At 43.0% G+C, this 18,644-nt stretch overlaps 1 protein-coding gene and 1 pseudogene across 2 annotated transcripts in view; both read left to right on the top strand.

Annotated features, from left to right (window-relative positions):
• The window catches only part of ELP4 (elongator acetyltransferase complex subunit 4), a 480,195-nt gene that overhangs the window by 154,010 nt on the left and 307,541 nt on the right, over nucleotides 1-18,644 (top strand). For both annotated transcript variants that reach the window (XM_073604507.1, XM_073604508.1), the window contains exon 5: nucleotides 687-820. In XM_073604507.1, the coding sequence (XP_073460608.1) occupies nucleotides 687-820 (134 nt within the window). The remainder of the gene's footprint in view (nucleotides 1-686; nucleotides 821-18,644) is intronic.
• On the top strand, nucleotides 15,604-15,722 carry LOC141113088 (5S ribosomal RNA; annotated as a pseudogene).

Genomic DNA, 18,644 nt, shown 5'->3' with positions numbered 1-18,644 from the left:
GTTGAACCCTACGGACTAAGACTGGGATGACATTAAAGTCCATGTGCGTGTAAAGGCAGGCGTCCCAATACTTTTGCCTGTATAGTGTGTATAAAACACACACGTAGGAGAAAACTCCAGCACACCAAAACACATATATGGAACCATCAATGTAGAAGCAGGGGTCCATTTATGGATCCAAAACATTGTGTGGCTTTTTTTTTTTCCACAAATAAAGGCGTATTTTCAGGGGCAGGTGATGCTTGTAATTTTATTAGACATATTGACAATGATGCCAACATTTGGTGGGTCACTAGCACACTCGTCTTTTAAAAGGCCCTGATACCATTTGGCACCACTTTGGCTTTCTGAAATCTCTTGCAAAGCAAACCTCAGTCTGCAATAGAAAAGTCCAGCAGTTTCAGCCAGTCAGGTATCGTAGAATGTAACTGTTCTATCAGTTTAATACCGGGGGAGGGAAGGTAAGCTTACAGGTAGGGAGAGCATTCAATAGTGGATTTAGATCTGTGGCTGGAGTTCAGCTTTAACAAATGTCCATTTTGTTTTGCCTACTCCTGAAGTCCAGCAGACTTCAGCGGAAACTTTTACTTTATTTGAAAATCCATATAATGTATTAATAGTGATTTTTCACATAGTCTGATTCTTACTAATTTTGCTTTTATATTTTTTTTTTCTCTATCACACAGTCTGTTCCTTTGGCTTCATCCAGGTTTGGCCATTATTATGACATATCAAAACCAATGTGTCCAGATATGTTGCAGTCTGTGAAGACACATAGATTCTACCTTCCACAGATGATCTCCCTGGAAGAACCATACAGGTACGTTTCCTCACAACCTCCTCTCTCACAGTGGACTCAAAAGGTTACATACCACCCGACTAGAATACCCGTCACATGATCACCTCCGATGATGACCAAATGATTTTGACAGATTGGGTGATACCCAAAAGAGTGAACCAAATATTTCTGGCTGCCCCAGGAATTTGATGTACTGTTTTAAGAGATCAGATGGTGCCTTCACATTAGGTAATGTTGTGATGAGCACAGAGTAGGATTATTACTATTCTGCATTAAGCTCTGCATGACATTTGGTAACATTTTCCTAACAGAATCTTTATATGCTAAGGTTATAGAAAAGCTGACCTGTACCAACATTAATAAAGTTTTATATATATATCAGGTGGACAACTATGTTGGAAATCTGTGTATTATAAGTGTTTTCCAAGCCCCTGTGTATAATATCACCAATTGTAAAGGATAGTTGCTTTTTTTTTTTTTTAATTAACCACTTCAGCCCAGAAGGATTTACCCCCTCTTCCTGACTAGGCCATTTTTTGCGATATGGCACTGCGTTGCTTTAACTGACAATTGCGCGGCGTACGACGCTGTACCCAAACAAAATTGATGTCCTTTTTTTTTTCTCCACAAATAGAGCTTTCTTTTGGTGGTATTTGATCATCTCTGCAGTTTTTATTTTTTGCGCTATAAACAAAAAAAGAGCAACAATTTTAAAAAATATATATATATTTTTTACTTTCTGCTATAATACATAGCCAATATATATATATATATATATATATATATATATATATATATATATATATAATTTTTTTTTTTTTTTTTCATCAGTTTAGGCCAACATATATTCTACATATTTTTGGTAAAAAAAAAAAAGCAATAAGCGTATATTGTTTGGTTTGTGCAAAGTTATAGCGTCTACAAAATAGGGGAAAGATTTTGGGACTTTTTATTTTTTAAAATTTTTTTTATGGGTAATGGCTGCGATCTGCGATTTTTAGCGGGACTGTGACATTGCGGTGGGCAAATCTGACCCTAAGTAACACTTTTTGGGGACCAATTACACCAATACAGTGATCCGTGCTATAAAAATGAATTGATCACTGTATAAATGGCACTGGCAGGAAAGGGGTTAACACTAGGGGGCGATCAAGGGGTTAACTGTGTTTCCTGGGAGGTTTTTCTAACTGTGGGGGGGATGGGCTGCCTGGGAGAAAAGAGAGATCACTGTTCCTGATCACTAGGAACAGCTGATCTCTCTCTCCCCCCTGTTCCTGTTTGTTTACATTGACAGATCCCCGTTCTGGCTCTCTTTCCCGCTGTTGCAATCACTGGCTTTGATTGACGGCAGCAGGAGCCAATGGCTCCCGCTGCTCTCGCTCTCATGCACAGCGCTGGATCGAGATCAGGCTCAGGAACAGTAAGTATGAGGGGGGGGGGAGCTGAACTTAGAAGGTTTTTACATTAATGCAGAGAATGCATTAAGGTAAAAAAACTTCAGCCTTTAGAACCACTTTTAAAAAGAAGTATGGGAATTTAGATGTTTCCAGAATCATACCCGATGCTGCATCTGTCCCCCAACGGTTCTAACACTGAGAACCAACACTGCCGATTACTCGGTTCTCAGGGCTCTCTGAGCAGAGAGCTGATGACCGTCAGTCAGCAGCTCTCTGCTCTGTCCCTCTGCTCTGCTCTGTCACTGGACTGTTCAGGGGGCTGGAGCACTGAGTGGCTGAGCTGTGTGCCGGTCCAGGCATGTGGACAGATACCAACAAAATATGGTCGCAATCTTTCCAGAACCTGGTCCGGCACTGTGACGTCAGCTGACAGCGGGCTTCAGTCAGCTGACAGCGGACTTCAGTCAGCTGACAGCGGGCTTAAGCCCGCTGTCTGCTGAAAATGGGTCACAGAAGTGCAGAAGGGACTGCACTGCTGTGATCCACAGGAGAAGTCCAGCCAAACAAGCTTTGGCTGGACTTCTCCTTTAAGGTCAGTCTAGACAAGAGCCAATTAATTTGCCAGCATGTCTTCGGAGTGTGGGAGGAAAATCAAGCAGAAACCAACACATGCACACCAAAACTTTCAAACTCCATGTATTATATGGCTTTTTCTAGATGGCTAGCTTTAAAACCTTTAACGTGCAATCACTGATAAATTACTATTCTTCTAAACTACATGAAAGTATTCTATAATAAATACATAAAGAATTGAGATTGTAAAAAAATAGATTGCGACATTTTTGGCCAGCCTCAATATATAATTGAGTGATTGGTGCCATCTTTCTCCATGTTATACATTTCTGTTCATTCTATTTATCTCTATCAAAGATTTATCAGTTAAATAGAGAACATCCATAATGTTTCCAGTCCTTCTAGGGAGGACAGGGCCCAGGAACTGACACGTACGTGTAGCCTTTGATACATGTGTGTGCTTGGAGGTGGTGGGAGGCTCGTTCATAAGCCCTTCTGGCAGCTAAAGCAAACATGTTTAGTGCTAAGTATTTACCTTTTTACCCTTAATGCAAACAGCATGGAAAGGGCTGTTTGGCAACACTACAGGCAGCGGAGGACATGGACAAAGGTCGCAGCGATTTCCATCATCCGTTCTGTTAGACCTTCTCCGGTCAGTAAATAAAGCAATCTGTACACCCTAGGGAAATGGAGAAGGGTTTTAAGGATTTTATTTTAATAGTAAATAACATTAAGCCTGTTAACTGCACTTACAGATAAACCTTTCCACACATATCCCAGAAACAGCCTTATCTCAGGCCTTCAATATGGTTTTATATAATTTGTGAATGGAAACATCTCCACCGCTCTCTGTGGAGAGCATGCGGATCTGAGAAACGCATTACGAGTCTGGAGTGCAGCAGTGTACTGTAGATTAAGGTGGATCTCTAGCCAAAACTAGAGTACGGAAAAGGTAAAAGCCCTGTCATTTGTTTTATGACTCTGACGTAGAAAAAAAAGCATCCAAGAGGCACTGGGACTTACTCTTAGTTTATATTAGGTTTTGAAAAGAACAAAAAAAAAAAAAAAAACATTCAGTTTGCTCACTGGCTTAGGTTAGGCTGCTTTTAAAGACAGGGATAGTTCAGTGGGTGCCCAGCAGGTTACCAGAAAAAAAAAACTATAGAAATGGTGCCAAACTGAATAATGAGAGTCCAAATTAGTTTATTGGTTTGCATTAAAGACATTCAACACGTTTCAGGGGCCTGAATACCCCCCCCCCCCCCAACTTCATCAGGGCATAAGGAAGTTACTTGCTGGAGAGTTACTAAACACCACTTTGGTGAACAGCGGTAAAGATCTTTTTGGGTTCTTTTTTTTTTTCTTCAGCATATATATATTTATTTCATTTTTATTTTCGTTTCATTTTCAAACAATAGAAAATCACTACAATAGAGTTTCGTTAATGATCTAGTCTAACATAGGAATTCCATCTAAAAGTATATCTATAAAAAATCTCCTTAACAAAATATATACATTTTAATATAATATTTTGGTCATTGTATTGTTTGGTCAAGATTTGTTTCATGGTCTGTCTAGTAAATTTTTCTAAACCTCCTGACCTTGATACACAACAGGAAGTCAACAGAATTCTCTCCAAAGTGAAGGGAAATCCCTCATAAATAGTTAACACTGGAATAGGTATCCCCATTGAAAGAATGGTCTCTATGACCTATAAGGAGAGAATTAATCTTCCCAATAGGGATATAGGCAGCAATAAAAACTTGACATAAGTGTTTCCTAATATGACCAAAAAAAATTATTTTGACTAGAGGTACCCATTGGAGGACTGTGGAGTGTGAACATAAATGGCCCAATTCCAACCCCGATGGTGGCTTGAGCAAGAATTAGGTTGCCTAGGACTATCTTAAGGGGGGTATTAGTTCTTGTTATTGATTACAAAGATTTTCTGACTTGCTAATAACTTTCTGTGAACACTAAGATTTAAAATCAAACAACATGTGCACCTTATGCCACGTACACACGAGCGGATTTCTCGTCGGAAAAAGATATGACGGCTTTTCCGATGGGATTCCGCTCAAGTTTGCCCTGCATACACACGGTCACGCAAAAGTTTGCTGAAATTACGACCGTCAAGAACGCGGTGACGTACAACACTACAACAAGCCGAGAAAATGAAGTTCAATGCTTCCGAGCATGCGTCGAATTGTTTCCAAGCAGGCGTAGGGATTTTGCACGTCGAAATTGCCACAGACGATCGCATTTTCGGATAGGAACTTTTCCCGACCGAAAAATTGAGAGCATGCTCTTAATCTTTTGCTGGCTGGAATTCCTCCAGCAAAAGACCGTTGGAGCATACACACGGTCGCATTTTCCGACGAAAAACTCTCATCGGTCTTTTGCGGGCCGAAATTCCGATCGTGTGTATGCAGCATTAGTCCTTTGGGCTAGTTGCATGGAAGACAGTGGCAAGTCCTGGCACTATGATTAAAGTAGTTCTAGAAGCAGAATGTATGTTTACCTTAATGCTTTTTCTGCATGCTGCTACCCTCCTAGCCCCCCTTATATTTACCTGAGCCCGATCTCAATCCAGTGATGTGCAAGAGAGCAGAAGCTCCCTCAGTTCTCTCCCTCCTCATTGGCTCAGAGACAGCAATGGCAGCCATTGGCTTCTGCTGCTCCCAATCACAGCCAGTGAGGAGGGGATGGGGCTGTGGAGTGAGCACACACATAGTGCCCCCATAGCAAGCAGCTTGTTATGGGGGCACTCAGGGGGAAAGCCAGGAATGCCAGCAGGGGATCCCAGGAGTTGAGGATTAGGGCTGTTCTGTGCAAAAGAGACACAGAGCAGGTAAGTATAATATGTTTGATAGTTTATTTTTAGATCTGCATATAGTTGAGAAGAGCTAGAAGCTTCATGTGATTTTTATACCTGGGTTGTCCCACTTGCACAGGAAGAAAAGGGAATTATTTGTTTGCAGTTCTGTAAAGTATAACTAAAGGCAAAAGTTTTTATTTTTAGTTTTGGATAGGCATGCTAGGGATTAGAAAACCTGTCAGCTTTTTGTTGCTGTCTATGCTTCAATAGAGCTCTTACAGACAGGCAGTAATGCTTACCACCCCCTGAAAAGAAATTCATGGTGGATTGCTTTTCTGAGGGTGGTATCGCAGCAGCTGGAAGGCGTTTCTTTTTTTCTTTTATTTTTTTGCAAATAAAGTAATTTTACACCGTGCAACTGCACCGTAACTGTGAACCTATTCTACTATGGCTCATGGTTATGGTGCTGCTCCATTGATCTCAATGGGGGAGTTTAACAGGCGGTGCCACCTGTCAAACTCTGCAGCTCAAGTAAAAATGTCAATGGACTTGAAGTAAAGCAATCGTGGTCATGGCATGTGTGCAGCCTTCTCAGGCTGTACTGTTAGAATTCTCGTGAGTGGTTGGGTGGGAGGTAAAAACGTTACTCAGCCACCTGTTTTTATTGCCCCTGGCCACCACTGTGAAAGAGCCCCTAAGGAGATTCACTCTCCTTATTTGTCCTGAGTTGTCACCTGAACTTCCTCTTTTGGCTATGGGACAGGATGTGAAGGGAAATCTCCCCCAATGGTACAATGGTACAATAGCAGAAAAAATATAACGGGGATTATAACCTTCCCGTCCTCTATCCAAAATTTAAAAAAAAGTTTGCCTTTAGTTCAACTTTAATGTTTTACACAGTAAAGTCTTGCTAAAAGAGAAGGTATTCATATGTCTTATTACTTCACATATCCCAAGAATATAGAATTATTACTTGTTTCAGGACAATGGCCAGAGCTACACAAATCCAGGCCAGTTGCATATTCAGAACTGCTGGTGTATTGTGCAAATTGTGTATAGCCTGATATTAGAGAGCCTTTTATTCCGAACTGCATACAGCTGTTTCAGGCTTTTTGCTATTCATCAGTGCAGTGCATGGAAACCATGGCTTCTGTGGAGTACGTCTTAGGACCCTAGGGCACAATATAATCGTACAGGCTAAGGTGGGAAGGAACTTAAGCCAACCATAGATGGAGCGATTTCTTGTGTTTGCAGCAAAGAAAATTGCTTGATTTCCCCCATCAACAGTCAGTGCTGATGGGGAAATCCCTCATGTGTAGCCATTGTGTTTCCCCAGCGGGGAGAACACAGTGATTACTGCTAGCAGCTATAGTCGCTAGCAATGATTGCATGTAAACTCTGACAGGCTGGTTGTACCCAAGCTGATCGATCGCTTAACTTGGGTACATTTAGTCTGCCCATACATGGTTCAAATCTCGGCCATTGCCTGCTGAACCGGCCGAGAATTGAACTGTCTATGGCTGGCTTAAGGAATCAAAAAGATCCCAACGGGAATTAGTATGTAGCATAGCAAAGCCTTCTAAAAACAGATTTCAAATTTTGTCTGGCTGTTTTTTTGTTTTTTTTTCCCTGTTAATGGATTAATATATTGAAAGTCTGTCAATAGAGGTGTAGTTTTCTCACCTAGAAGGATGCAAGTTAGAGAAAACCCCATCCATGAATAGATTTGCTGATAACTTGTTGCTGCTTACCATCTCTATTTAGCCAGGTATATACTCCGTATGCTTCTCACCCCATAGGGAGCTTTTATCTCGTCACTCCCTACCAGAAGGACACATTGGCAAATTAGGCTAAGTGACCTTCTGTTTTTCTGTTCAGGTAGAATGACAATAAGAAGATTGATTAGCAATCACAACAAATAAAGGTAGCAAATTAGTCTGCGGTGCTAAATCCACAAGTGGTCCTAATTCCTGGCGTGTCCTGGGGAGTAACGAACAGGAACATCAGTTTACTCCTGCATTTCAAAGTGGCCTATTGGAACCCGGTAAGCTGCAAGGCAGGCTTCACAATGTAAAGTCACTGTTAAAACAAGATGAGCTTTCATTGTTATGGGGTGTTATACATAGCAGGATACTGGACAATCCCAAAAGCTCATTCTTCAGTTTTACCTAGAAGCTAAAAAAAAACTCCATAGTGCAGTGTTTGTTTGTTTTTTTCTTAACCACTTGACTTTTTCTGACATTTGTTGTTTACAAGTAAAAATCAGTATTGTTTGCTAGAAAATTACTTAGAACCCCCAAACATTATATATATATATATATATATATATATATATATATATATATATATATATATATATATATATATATATATATAATATATATTTAGCAGAGACCCTAGAAAATAAAATTGCGGTGGTTACAATATTTTATGTCGCACTGTATTTGCGCAGCGGTCTTTCAAACGCATTTTTTTTTTTTAAAAATACAATTTAATGAATTAAAAAAAAAAAAAAATCTAATTTTTTTGTATAATGTGAAAGATGATGTTACGCAGAGTAAATAGATACCTTTAAAATTGCGCACGCTCATGGAATGCCGACAAATTACAGTACTTAAAAATTTCCATAGACAACGCTTTAAACATTTTACAGGTTACCTGTTTAGAGTTACAGAGGATGTCCTGCACTAGAATTCTTGCTCTAATGACCGTGGCAATACCTCACGTGTGGTTTGCACACCGTTTACATATGCGGGCGCGACTTGCGTATGCGTTTGCTTCTGCGTGCAAGCACGAAGGGATGGGGCGCCTTCAATTTTTTTTTATCTTATTTATTTTACTTTTAATTTTTTTTTTTACACTGTCCCTTTAAAGTAATTTATTAAATTACTTTATTCCTATTACAAGGAATGTAAACATCCTTATAGAAATAAGCAGGACAGATCCTCTTTATTGAGAGATCTGAGGTCAAAAAGACCCCAGATCTCTCATTTACCCTTAAAAGAAAAAAAAATGTTGACACTTTGAAAAAATAAATAAAAATTATGTCTTTAAAGTGTAAGCTCACCTTTACAGAAAATGTGTAAGGTGAACTTACACTGGACCCCCTTCCAATCCCCCCTGTCCCGCTGTACCTGAGGCCGGCGATCACCCGCTAGGAGACCTCGGGTCGCCGGTCCAGGTATTAGAAATCCCAGCGGCTTTCTCTCTTCTTCTCCCCCGTTGACAGGATGGGCTAGGTGGGTTCTGATTGGTTGGCGCCAACCAATTAGAATGACTCCTATACGTACCTTTCCGAGGTACGTTTAGGAGATTAGGCCGCTGGGAATTCAAATCCCCAGACCAGTGAAGCGGTGACCCGATGTCTCCTAGCGGGTGATCGCCGGCCTCAGGTACAGCAGGACTGGGGAAGGGGAGGGGATCCAGTGTAAGTTCACCTTACAGATTTTCTGTAAAGGTGAACTTACCCTTTAAGCCTGAGAACCAGAAGTGAGGTTAGAGGTCACTCCGGTCCTCCAAGGTCATAGAGCTGAGTTGGGGCTATCTTGTCCTCACTCGACTTCCTGCCTAGCCATCAGCCGCATCTGATCTGTTCCGGGCTTACCGATGGCTCCAGTAAACTCGGAAACGGCTGGGAAGTGGCAGGAGGCACTTCTATCGCTGCCTATACAAGTGATCTTGTGGCGAATCTGCCCCTGGGATCACCCCTATCGGAAAGCCGGTCCCCTAACTAGAAAAAAAGATACTGTGGTTATGGGATCTAGCTGCAGCCATAACCCTGTTATTAAACGTCAAAGTAATGACATATATTTACAGTTAGGCGGTTGACAAGTGAATTAAAGCGGGGGGTCCACCCACACCGCCAAAAAAAATAAATATTAAAAGCCAGCAGCTACAATTACTGCAGCTGCTGACTTTTAATACATGGCCACTTACCTGTCCCAGGGTCCAGCGATGTCGGCAGGGGACGCCGAGAACCCGCTCGGTTCTCGGCAGCTGCCGCCGCCATCCTAGGTGAGGGAATCAGGAAGTGAAGCGTTGCGGCTTCACTTCCCGGTTCCCTACTGCGCATGCGCGAGTCGCCCTGCACGTCCCAAGTGGTCCCCGCTCTCTCCTGGGAGCTGTGTGTTTCCAGGAGACAGCGCGGTGGGGACGGGAAGAGGCATAGACTCCCATGGGAGTCTATGCCGGAAGTGGGTGCAAATACCTGTCTTAGACAGGTATCTGCACCCCCCTCCCCCCTGAAAGGTGCCAAATGTGACACCGGAGGGGGGGAGGGTTCCGAAAAGCGGAAGTTCCATTTTTGTGTGGAACTCCGCTTTAATGTCTTGTTTGTATATTTAAAATGTTAGTTTTTCTGTAAAGGTAGAATATCAAATCTTTACATTTGCTGTAGAACTATATTAAAAAAACAAAAACAAAACACTTGAATCAATAGGGCTTGTGTCAGCCTTGCCAAATCATCTTATTGGTATTATTTTTAAGGAAAAAATGTTTCTTGCAAAGAATAAGAAAGCAGCTCTTCCCCTACTTTCTCATGTGACATAAATCCGAGCCAAAGATCACATGGTCTGCAGTCATTCTGAGCCCTGTTGGTGTTTGACGTCTTCAGAGACTGCACAGAGTTTGAGTTATTGTAAGATAAGAGGATAAGGAAAGTACAACCAAAAAGAAGAGCCTGTATTTAGCACATTTAGGAATGTCACCTTTTGGTTCATGACAATCCACACATGGAGGGGCATTGTGACATGCATAGTGAGCTGTGGCAAAAAGTGGGTGTGTCGTATATAAAATGGACATGTAACCTAATGATAATGAACATACTAAAAACTAAATAATTAAAAAAAAGAGCTGGGTTTATATCAACATTATGCTAAACAGCTATGTTTATTTCAGTCTGGAAAGGGAGGCAGCTTGTAATTACACTTTATAAATATAATATATAATTGTTCTGTAATAATCATACTAAAATTACATTTGTTACAAATCATGGTGAATTTATTTGCAGATTAAATTAAGGCTTTTTCCTTTTTTTTTATTTGGAAATTCTGTTTTATTTCGGAAGAAAACAAGGAATCTTACATAAGATTGCATAACCAAGGTACTGATACCTATCAACTGGACAATAATACATTAGGTCACATCTTTTTCAAAAAGATAATAACCATTTCTTTAATCATACATCACTGGACACAGAGCCATAGTACAGGCAGTCCCCGAGTTACGAGCGGGTTAGGGACTGCCGGTTTGTTCTTAAGTCGAATATGTTCGTAAGTAGGAAGTGCATGTGCAGAATGACAGAGACGTCGTTTTCCGATGTTCTGTCAAGTAGCCGCGCATGCACAGACATTGGTCACGAGTGAAGATGGGCTGTGCTGAGCTCCTCTGGAGCAATCCTTGCTGGGGCTAGCTATGCAGCCAGATCTATTCAAAGTGTCTTTTAGGCCGAATTGAATGGTACCCGGGCCTCGTATGCGAAGAAACGAGGTTTTGCCTGTAATGCTCCTCTTAGAGAGCTGGACCCTGGAATCCAGTACTTTTGGTATTAAGGGCATAAAGTTTTACTGGCGGGGTGCTTTTTACAGGTCCAGTATTGTGAATCCTGAAGGTTTGTTAACAGAACCCACCGTGAAGGGTGAAGATTGGGTCTGTTGGTTTTACCACAGAAAACCCTGCGGCGGGAAAGGTAAGTGGAGTTTTTCTAAGGAATTAAAAAATTTTTTATGAAATGTCTCCTTTAACCACTTCCCGCCCGCCCTATAGCGGATTGACGTCCAGGAAGTGGTTCCGTTATCCTGACTGGACGTCATATGACGTCCAGCAGGATAACATGCCGCCGCGCGCCCTCGGGGGCACGCATCGCGGCGATCGGTGGAGCGGTATGTCAGCCTGACACACCGCTACACCGATCTTGGTAAAGAGCCTCCGACGGAGGCTCTTTACCACATGATCAGCCGTGTCCAATCACGGCTGATCACGCTGTCAATGGGAAGAGCCGTTGATCGGCTTTTCCTCACTCGCGTCTGACAGACGCGAGTAGAGGAGAGCCGATCGGCGGTTCTCCTGGCAGGGGGGGCCTGCGCTGATTGTTTATCAGCGCAGCCCCCCCTCAGATCACCACACTGGACCACCAGGGATCGCCACTAGGACCACCAGGGAAGGGGGCAACATGTGGATGGCCAGGTATGTACCCCATGGCCATCCACATGTGCCCAATCTGTGCCAATCAGTGCCCACAAATGGGCACTGATTGGCACCATTATGTTCCAGATATGCCCCCAATATATTTTATCAGTGCCACCTGTCATTGCACATCGGTGCCACCTGTCAGTGCCACCCATAAGTACCCATCAGTGCCACCCATATGTACCAATCAATGCCACCTACGAGTGCCCATCAGTGCCGCCTATGAGTGCCCATCAGTGCCACATACCAGTGCCACCTATCAGTGCCGTCTATCAGTGCCCATCATCAGTGCCTGTCAGTGCCACCTCATCAGTGCCACCTCATCGGTGCCCATCAGTGCCGCCGTATCAATGCCTGTCGGTGCAGCCATATCAGTGCCCATCATTGAAGGAGAAAACATACTTATTTACAAAAAATTTTAATAGAAACAAAGAAAAACTTTGTCTTTTGTCGAAATTTTCTGTCTTTTTTTTTATTTGTTGCGCAAAAAATAAAAACCACAGAGGTGATTAAATACCACCAAAAGAAAGCTCTATTTGTGGGAACAAAATGCCACCTGTCATTGCCCATCGGTGCCACCTGTCAGTGCCCATCTGTGCCCATCAGTGCCCACCTATCAGTGCCACCCATAAGTACCCATCAGTGCCATCCATATGTACCAATCAATGCCACCTACGAGTGCCCATCAGTGCCACATACCAGTGCCACCTATCAGTGCCACCTATCAGTGCCATCTATCAGTGCCCATCATCAGTGCCCGTCAGTGCCACCTCATCAGTGCCACCTCATCGGTGCCCATCAGTGCCGCCGTATCAATGCCCGTCGGTGCAGCCATATCAGTGCCCATCATTGAAGGAGAAAACATACTTATTTACAAAAAATTTTAACAGAAACAAAGAAAAACTTGTTTTTTTCAAAATTTTCTGTCTTTTTTTTATTTGTTGCGCAAAAAATAAAAACCGCAGAGGTGATTAAATACCACCAAAAGAAAGCTCTATTTGTGGGAACAAAATGATAAAAAATTTGTTTGGGTACAGTGTAGCATGACCGCGCAATTGTCATTCAAACTGCGACAGCGCTGACAGCTGAAAATTGGCCTGGGCGGGAAGATGTCTAAGTGCCCGGTATTGAAGTGGTTAAAGTAAATGTTGTCATGCCTAAGTGTCACCACTGGGGGCTGTATGGAGCACGTACCTTCTCATGCTTTGCTCAGGGTCACAATGTGTCACAGAAGCAGCAGACTTTTTTCCTCCGGCTAGCAGGCAGACCTCCGGTAAGTTTGAGGGGTTTTGCTTCCTCCAGACACCCCCACCTGAGCTGAACTCTTCCCCTCTTTAAGAAGCTGAGTATAAGGGAGAACTAAAAACGATTGGCAATGTCATTTTCTTTCACCGCCCCTACACGGCGGCGGCTTCCAGGTCTCCTCCACGCCGTCCCTCCCTCACTCGGTCGATCCAGTCGGATCGGAGGCCTATGCTTGAGCGGGAAAACTTTTTTTTTTCTTTTAAAAAGAGGGGGGGGGGTGCGATGCGATGGTGGGGCTTAACGTGGCGTTGGCGTCCTCCAACGCGGGAGTGTTTTTAAAAAAAAAAAACAACAGAAAAACTCCATTTATGCTGGCTGCAAAATTGAGACATAAGAGCAAAGAAGAGCATGAAAGAGGTTTTGGTGATACAGGCATTTCCTATTTGACACATTTACTATTGCAGTGGCAGTAGCTGGACTATTGCTCAAGCAGTGGATGCGATTTCTTCTGGTAGTACCTCTGCTTTGTGCATCGGGCAATGGTCAGAAGGGGGAGTTGAAACACCCCCAGAAAAGAGCTAAAAGGGTCTCCCTCAAGCCCTGGAAAGCGGGTGGCTGATCAGAGTGAGCATCAGGGCCATGAAACGTCTTCAACTGTTTTTAACACTGCAACCCCTGGCCCCTGTTTATTTTATAATAATTTAAAAAAAAAAAGTTTAGCGACTTTAATCGCATCCCAGTGTGGGTCAAAATGCGACAGGTTCTCTTCCATTACTCAGGACCCTCAAACTGAGGAACTAGGGGCAGGAGAATACAAATTCCCTCAGGGGACCTTGGTGAGGCTGATGACTCCTCTTCTGGGGTGTCAAATGCGGGAGAATCAGCTGTTCCAATCTTAAGATTGATGGTGCAATTTCTTTCTGAATGATCGCTCCACATTTATGTACCCTTAACTGAGTGTTTGGGTTCATTAAAGCCTCCTCAAGCCGTGCATGCCTTTTCCTGTCCTTTGCTGGAAAAGCTTTTTTGTATCTGAGAGGATCACCCAGATAAGCATTTTTCCCCTCCTAAAAAGTTTTCACACTTTATCCTATGGTGGAGGAAATTCAGTAGGATATACCAGCAATTAACACTGCTATATACTCTGTGAATAAGTTTGACTTGTCCGGCAGACAATGCTCAAATGCTTAAGGATCCAACAGATAAAAAGGTGGAATTCGTATTGAAAAAAAACAAAAAAAACCCACTTTTTTCCTCTGGCAGATTGAGTCTCTCAGCCTGCGCTGACGGTAATTGCTTAATCATTGAGAGACCAGTTTAAACAGGTGTTCAAGGTTATCCTGCTGAGCAGGCCCATAAAGCAGGCAGCTTTATGTTTGCAATAGTTGCTATGAGAGACTCTATCCTTCAGGCCTTGCGCCCTTCGCTAAGCGCCTTGGAAGAAGCTCCTGGCTAGTCTTTCTTTTTGCGGTGAAACAGCTATTTGGGGATGTTTTGGATAATACATCCAAAGAAATTCTAATGGAAAGCACCCCTTTTGCCATTTAAGAAAAGGAGTAAATATATTTTCGTTTTAAAGCTCCTTCTCCTGTGCCAGAGGCATCAACCTCCAGGCAGTCACGGCGGCTTCCACCGTCAGGTTCAATCGAATAGGGGGAATTCTTCTGCAGTTCTCAAGGATCTGGCAGGAAAAGTGTCATGACGAATGGGGGCCTTCCTCAAAAGCTTCAGGGTACAAACTGGAGTTCCAAGAGTTCCTGTCTCCTCGTTTTCTCAGATCAAACGTTTCTAAGGATCCAGAGAAAAAGAAAAAAGTGATCATGGGGGTCCCCATGTAAGAACAGAGGTTGGGGTTTGATTCAAACCTCTTTTTTTTCACGGTGCCAAATCCGAATGGACATTCTGGATCTCAAAAATCTAAATTCAGATCCTGAATATAACCACTCTTTTTTCGTATGGAGTCAATCTAAATCATTTAACTCCATCCTACAAGGAGGAGAACTTCTGGCGTCAATCGACATCATAGATGCATACCTCCATATGTACTTTTCAAGGTGGAAAATCTTCATTTTCAGTGTGTAGCTCTGCTTTCCGGTCCAGCTACTGCACCTTGAGTGTTTACAAAGGTTCTGGCCCCTCTTCTAGCCAGATTAAGGGCCCAAGGTATAACGATTATGGTTTACCTAGACGATCTGTTCTTGATAGACCAGTCGGTAGCCCGCTTAGACCAAAGTATGGTCACCACATTCAACTACCTGGAATATCTAGGTCGGATTCTCAACCTAGGAGAAATCTTCTTTAAAACCATGAAGAAGGCTAAAATACTTGGGTCCGATCATAGGTACACCCAGAAAATGGTATTCTTACCCCAGGCAAAGATCAGCGCCATAAAGGAACTGATTTAGGTGGTCGAAGCAAGATGAATTTCTTCTATTCAACTTTGCATGAGGTTGTTGGGAAAGATGGTGGCTTCATTTGAGGCCGTTCCTTATGCTCAGTTTAATTCGAGACTGCTGCAAAACAGTATCCTATCGGCTTGGAACAAAGGGTTCAAGCTCTACATTCCCAATGTGTCTGACTCCAAAGCCTACGGCCACATCACCCTGATAGCGCCCGATCTCATCTGATCTTGGAGGCTAAGCAGGGTCAGGTCTGGTTAGTACCCGGCTGAGAGACCACCTGGAAATATCAGGTGCTGTAGGCTGGGTGCGCCGGAGCCTCAATTTATAGTTAATATCCAAAAATCTACTATGGGGAAAATCCTTCCTTCAGTTACCTGGGAAGTGGTAACAACATATGCCAACCTTTTTTGTTTAGGTTGGGGAACAGTCCTGGAAGAGGCAACTGTCCAAGAGAAGTGGCCCAGATCAGAAATGGCCTTGCCCATTAACATTTTAGAAATTCAGGCAGAGCTCTTGGTCCTGAGGGCCTGAACATTTAGTTTACGGTATTGTCCTGCCAGAATTCAATCCGACAATGCCACAGCAATGGCCAATATTAATCACCAAGGGGGCACAAGAAGTTGTGCGACCCAGAGAAAGGTGAATCTTATCCTATCTTGGGCAGAAAACAATGTACTTTGCCTATCAGCAGTCTTCATTCTAGGAATAGAAAATTGGCAGGCGGATTACTTGCAGTTGTTTCCGGAAGAATGGTTCCTTCACCCTGATATCTTTCTGTCAATATGTCAAAAATGGGGGATCCCAGACATAGATCTGTTTGCGTCCAGGTTCAACAAAGAAATCGACAACTTTGTGTCAAGAACAAAGGATCTGCTAGCATATGGAACAGCCTTGCTATTCCTGTGGAATCGGTTCTCACTGATTTATGCATTCCCTCCTATTCTGCCTGTGTCCACGACTTCTTCGCAGGATCAAGCAGGAAGGGAAGTCGTTGATTATTGTGGCCCCCAGCAGGGCCCAGGAAATCTTGGTATGCAGAGATCGTAAAGATGGCAGTAGGGGACCCAAGGACCCTACCATCACGGGAAGACCTTCTCCCACAAGGTCCGGTGTTCCATCCTACTTTACAAACACTAAATTTAACGGTCTGGCTATTGAGACCCACACTCTGAAGAAGCGTGGGCTGTCAGGTTCAGTAGTTTCTACCTTGGTTTAATGCAAGGCAGCCGGCCTCCATAATTCTTGAGTCTGGGAAACATATGTCTCCTTATGTGAAACCAGGAGTTGGACCCCAGGAAATAGGTCAAAGGTAGAATCCTTGACTTTCTGCAGATAGGGTGAGAAATAAGGCTGGCTTTGAGTGCTTTCTAAGGACAGGTCTCGGTCTTATCGGTATTATTTTATCGACCACTTGCTTCACATTCTTTGGTTCGTAACTTTATTCAGGGGGTAACACGGCTTAATCTCCGGTTAGGTAACTCCTGAACCCTTGGGACTTGAATTTAGTTTTGTCGGCATTACAAAACAGCCTTTTTTGGGGCCGATACGACATATTCCCTTGGTCATTTTTGACAAGGAAACTATTTTTTATGGTAACCATATCTGCTGCAAGAAGGGTATCAGAATTTGCTGCTCTTTCTTGTAAAGAGCCATATTTTTATTGTTCACAAGGATAAGGTAGTATTGCGTCCTCATCCTAACTTTTTATCTAAACCAGGATATTGTTCTACCTTTGTTTTTCCAGAACCCTGTTCTATGGAAGAAAAATCACTGCAGTCTCTTGATGTGGTGAGAGCAGTCAAAGTCTACTTAAAGGTGACTGCTCCGATTCGGAAAACAGATGTTTTGTTCGTGTTGCCTGAAGGTCCTAAAAGAGGACAGGCAGCATCGAAATCTACTATTTCTATATGGATTTGACAAGTAATCGTTCAAGCTTATGGTTTAAAGAGGTAGTTCTACTCTCTCAAATCAAAGTGCACTCCTCTAGGGCTGTTAGTGCTTTGTGGGCAGTGCATCACCAAGCCTCCATGGCTCAATTCTGCAAGGCCGCAACTTGGTCTTCAATCCGTACCTGAATCTATCTGGTGGATGTAAAAAGACACGAGGATGTCGCCTTTGGGCGCAGTGTACTGCAGGCAGCAGTATAAATCCTCTGATCTCCTGGTGACCTACTTTGGTCGTGTCTCCCTCTCCTCAGTTGGCATTGCTCTGGGACATCCCACATAGTAATTACTATGGCTCTGTGTCCCATGAAGTACGATTAAAGAAAATAGGATTTTTATAACCGCTTTACTTCTCAAAATTTGTATTTTCAGGTTAAGAAATAACATACATTTAGAAAATGGACATCATAATATCGAGTTATAGAGTTTTGCATTACAATATAAGAGTATATCCAAAAAAGAGCACTAGAGCTCGGCAAGTTGATTACAAAGACATATCGGGGAAAAAAAAGGCGAATGTAAGACCGTAAGGTATGTGTTTGAACCCAGAGCATGAACTAGATTGATTCAGAAGAATATGTAAGGTCTCTGGGTGCCGTAGAGGCAACCACAGACGTGGAGAGATCAGAGCGGACCAGGGAAGAACCCTTTACACCCGGCACCCCCATGGGGATCAAGCTGTGCCGGGTTGGGTTCATAACCCCCCAAATCCAACCCCCATCCCACCACATAGCCGCGACCGGTACTATGGCTGGCCTTAATCGCAACTGAAGAGCCAAAACTTCTAACTTTCAGATAAAGAGGAACTTTCTGACATCCCCAATATTTGGGGATTATCGAGAGAAAGCAGTAGGTCAGGGAAAGAAGAGTAAAGAGAGAGAGGAAGGAGGGGTGAGAGAATGTATTAGAAGTGTGAGGTTGACTTTCTATGGGTTTTGCAGAAGTCTCATTCAGGCTTAGTGCCAGGAGAGAGGGAAATGCCCATATATTGGGCCCAGGGTTTCCATGTGGCTTCAAATTTGCCTACCGTGTTCAGAAGAACGCTGGATAACTTTTCTTGGGACATTATCCAGGATATTTTCATGAGGGTTGCTTTGATCAAGATTTTCGGTTGTTTCCAGGCCTTTGCTATGGTTAGTTTGGCACCCACAAGAACAAAATGTATTAGCCTTCGAATGTGTTTGGGAGTTTTTGGGATAACTCCATTGAGGAGAGCAACTATCGGAGACTTGGGTACCTGGCTGCCGGCGAGCTTATCGATTGTGTTGAATATTTTCCTCC

Source organism: Aquarana catesbeiana, linkage group LG11 (genome assembly GCF_042186555.1).
Source record: "Aquarana catesbeiana isolate 2022-GZ linkage group LG11, ASM4218655v1, whole genome shotgun sequence".
Lineage (NCBI taxonomy): Eukaryota > Metazoa > Chordata > Amphibia > Anura > Ranidae > Aquarana > Aquarana catesbeiana.
Note: the sequence above shows the minus strand (reverse complement) of the source record. Positions and strands in the feature narration are given on the sequence as shown.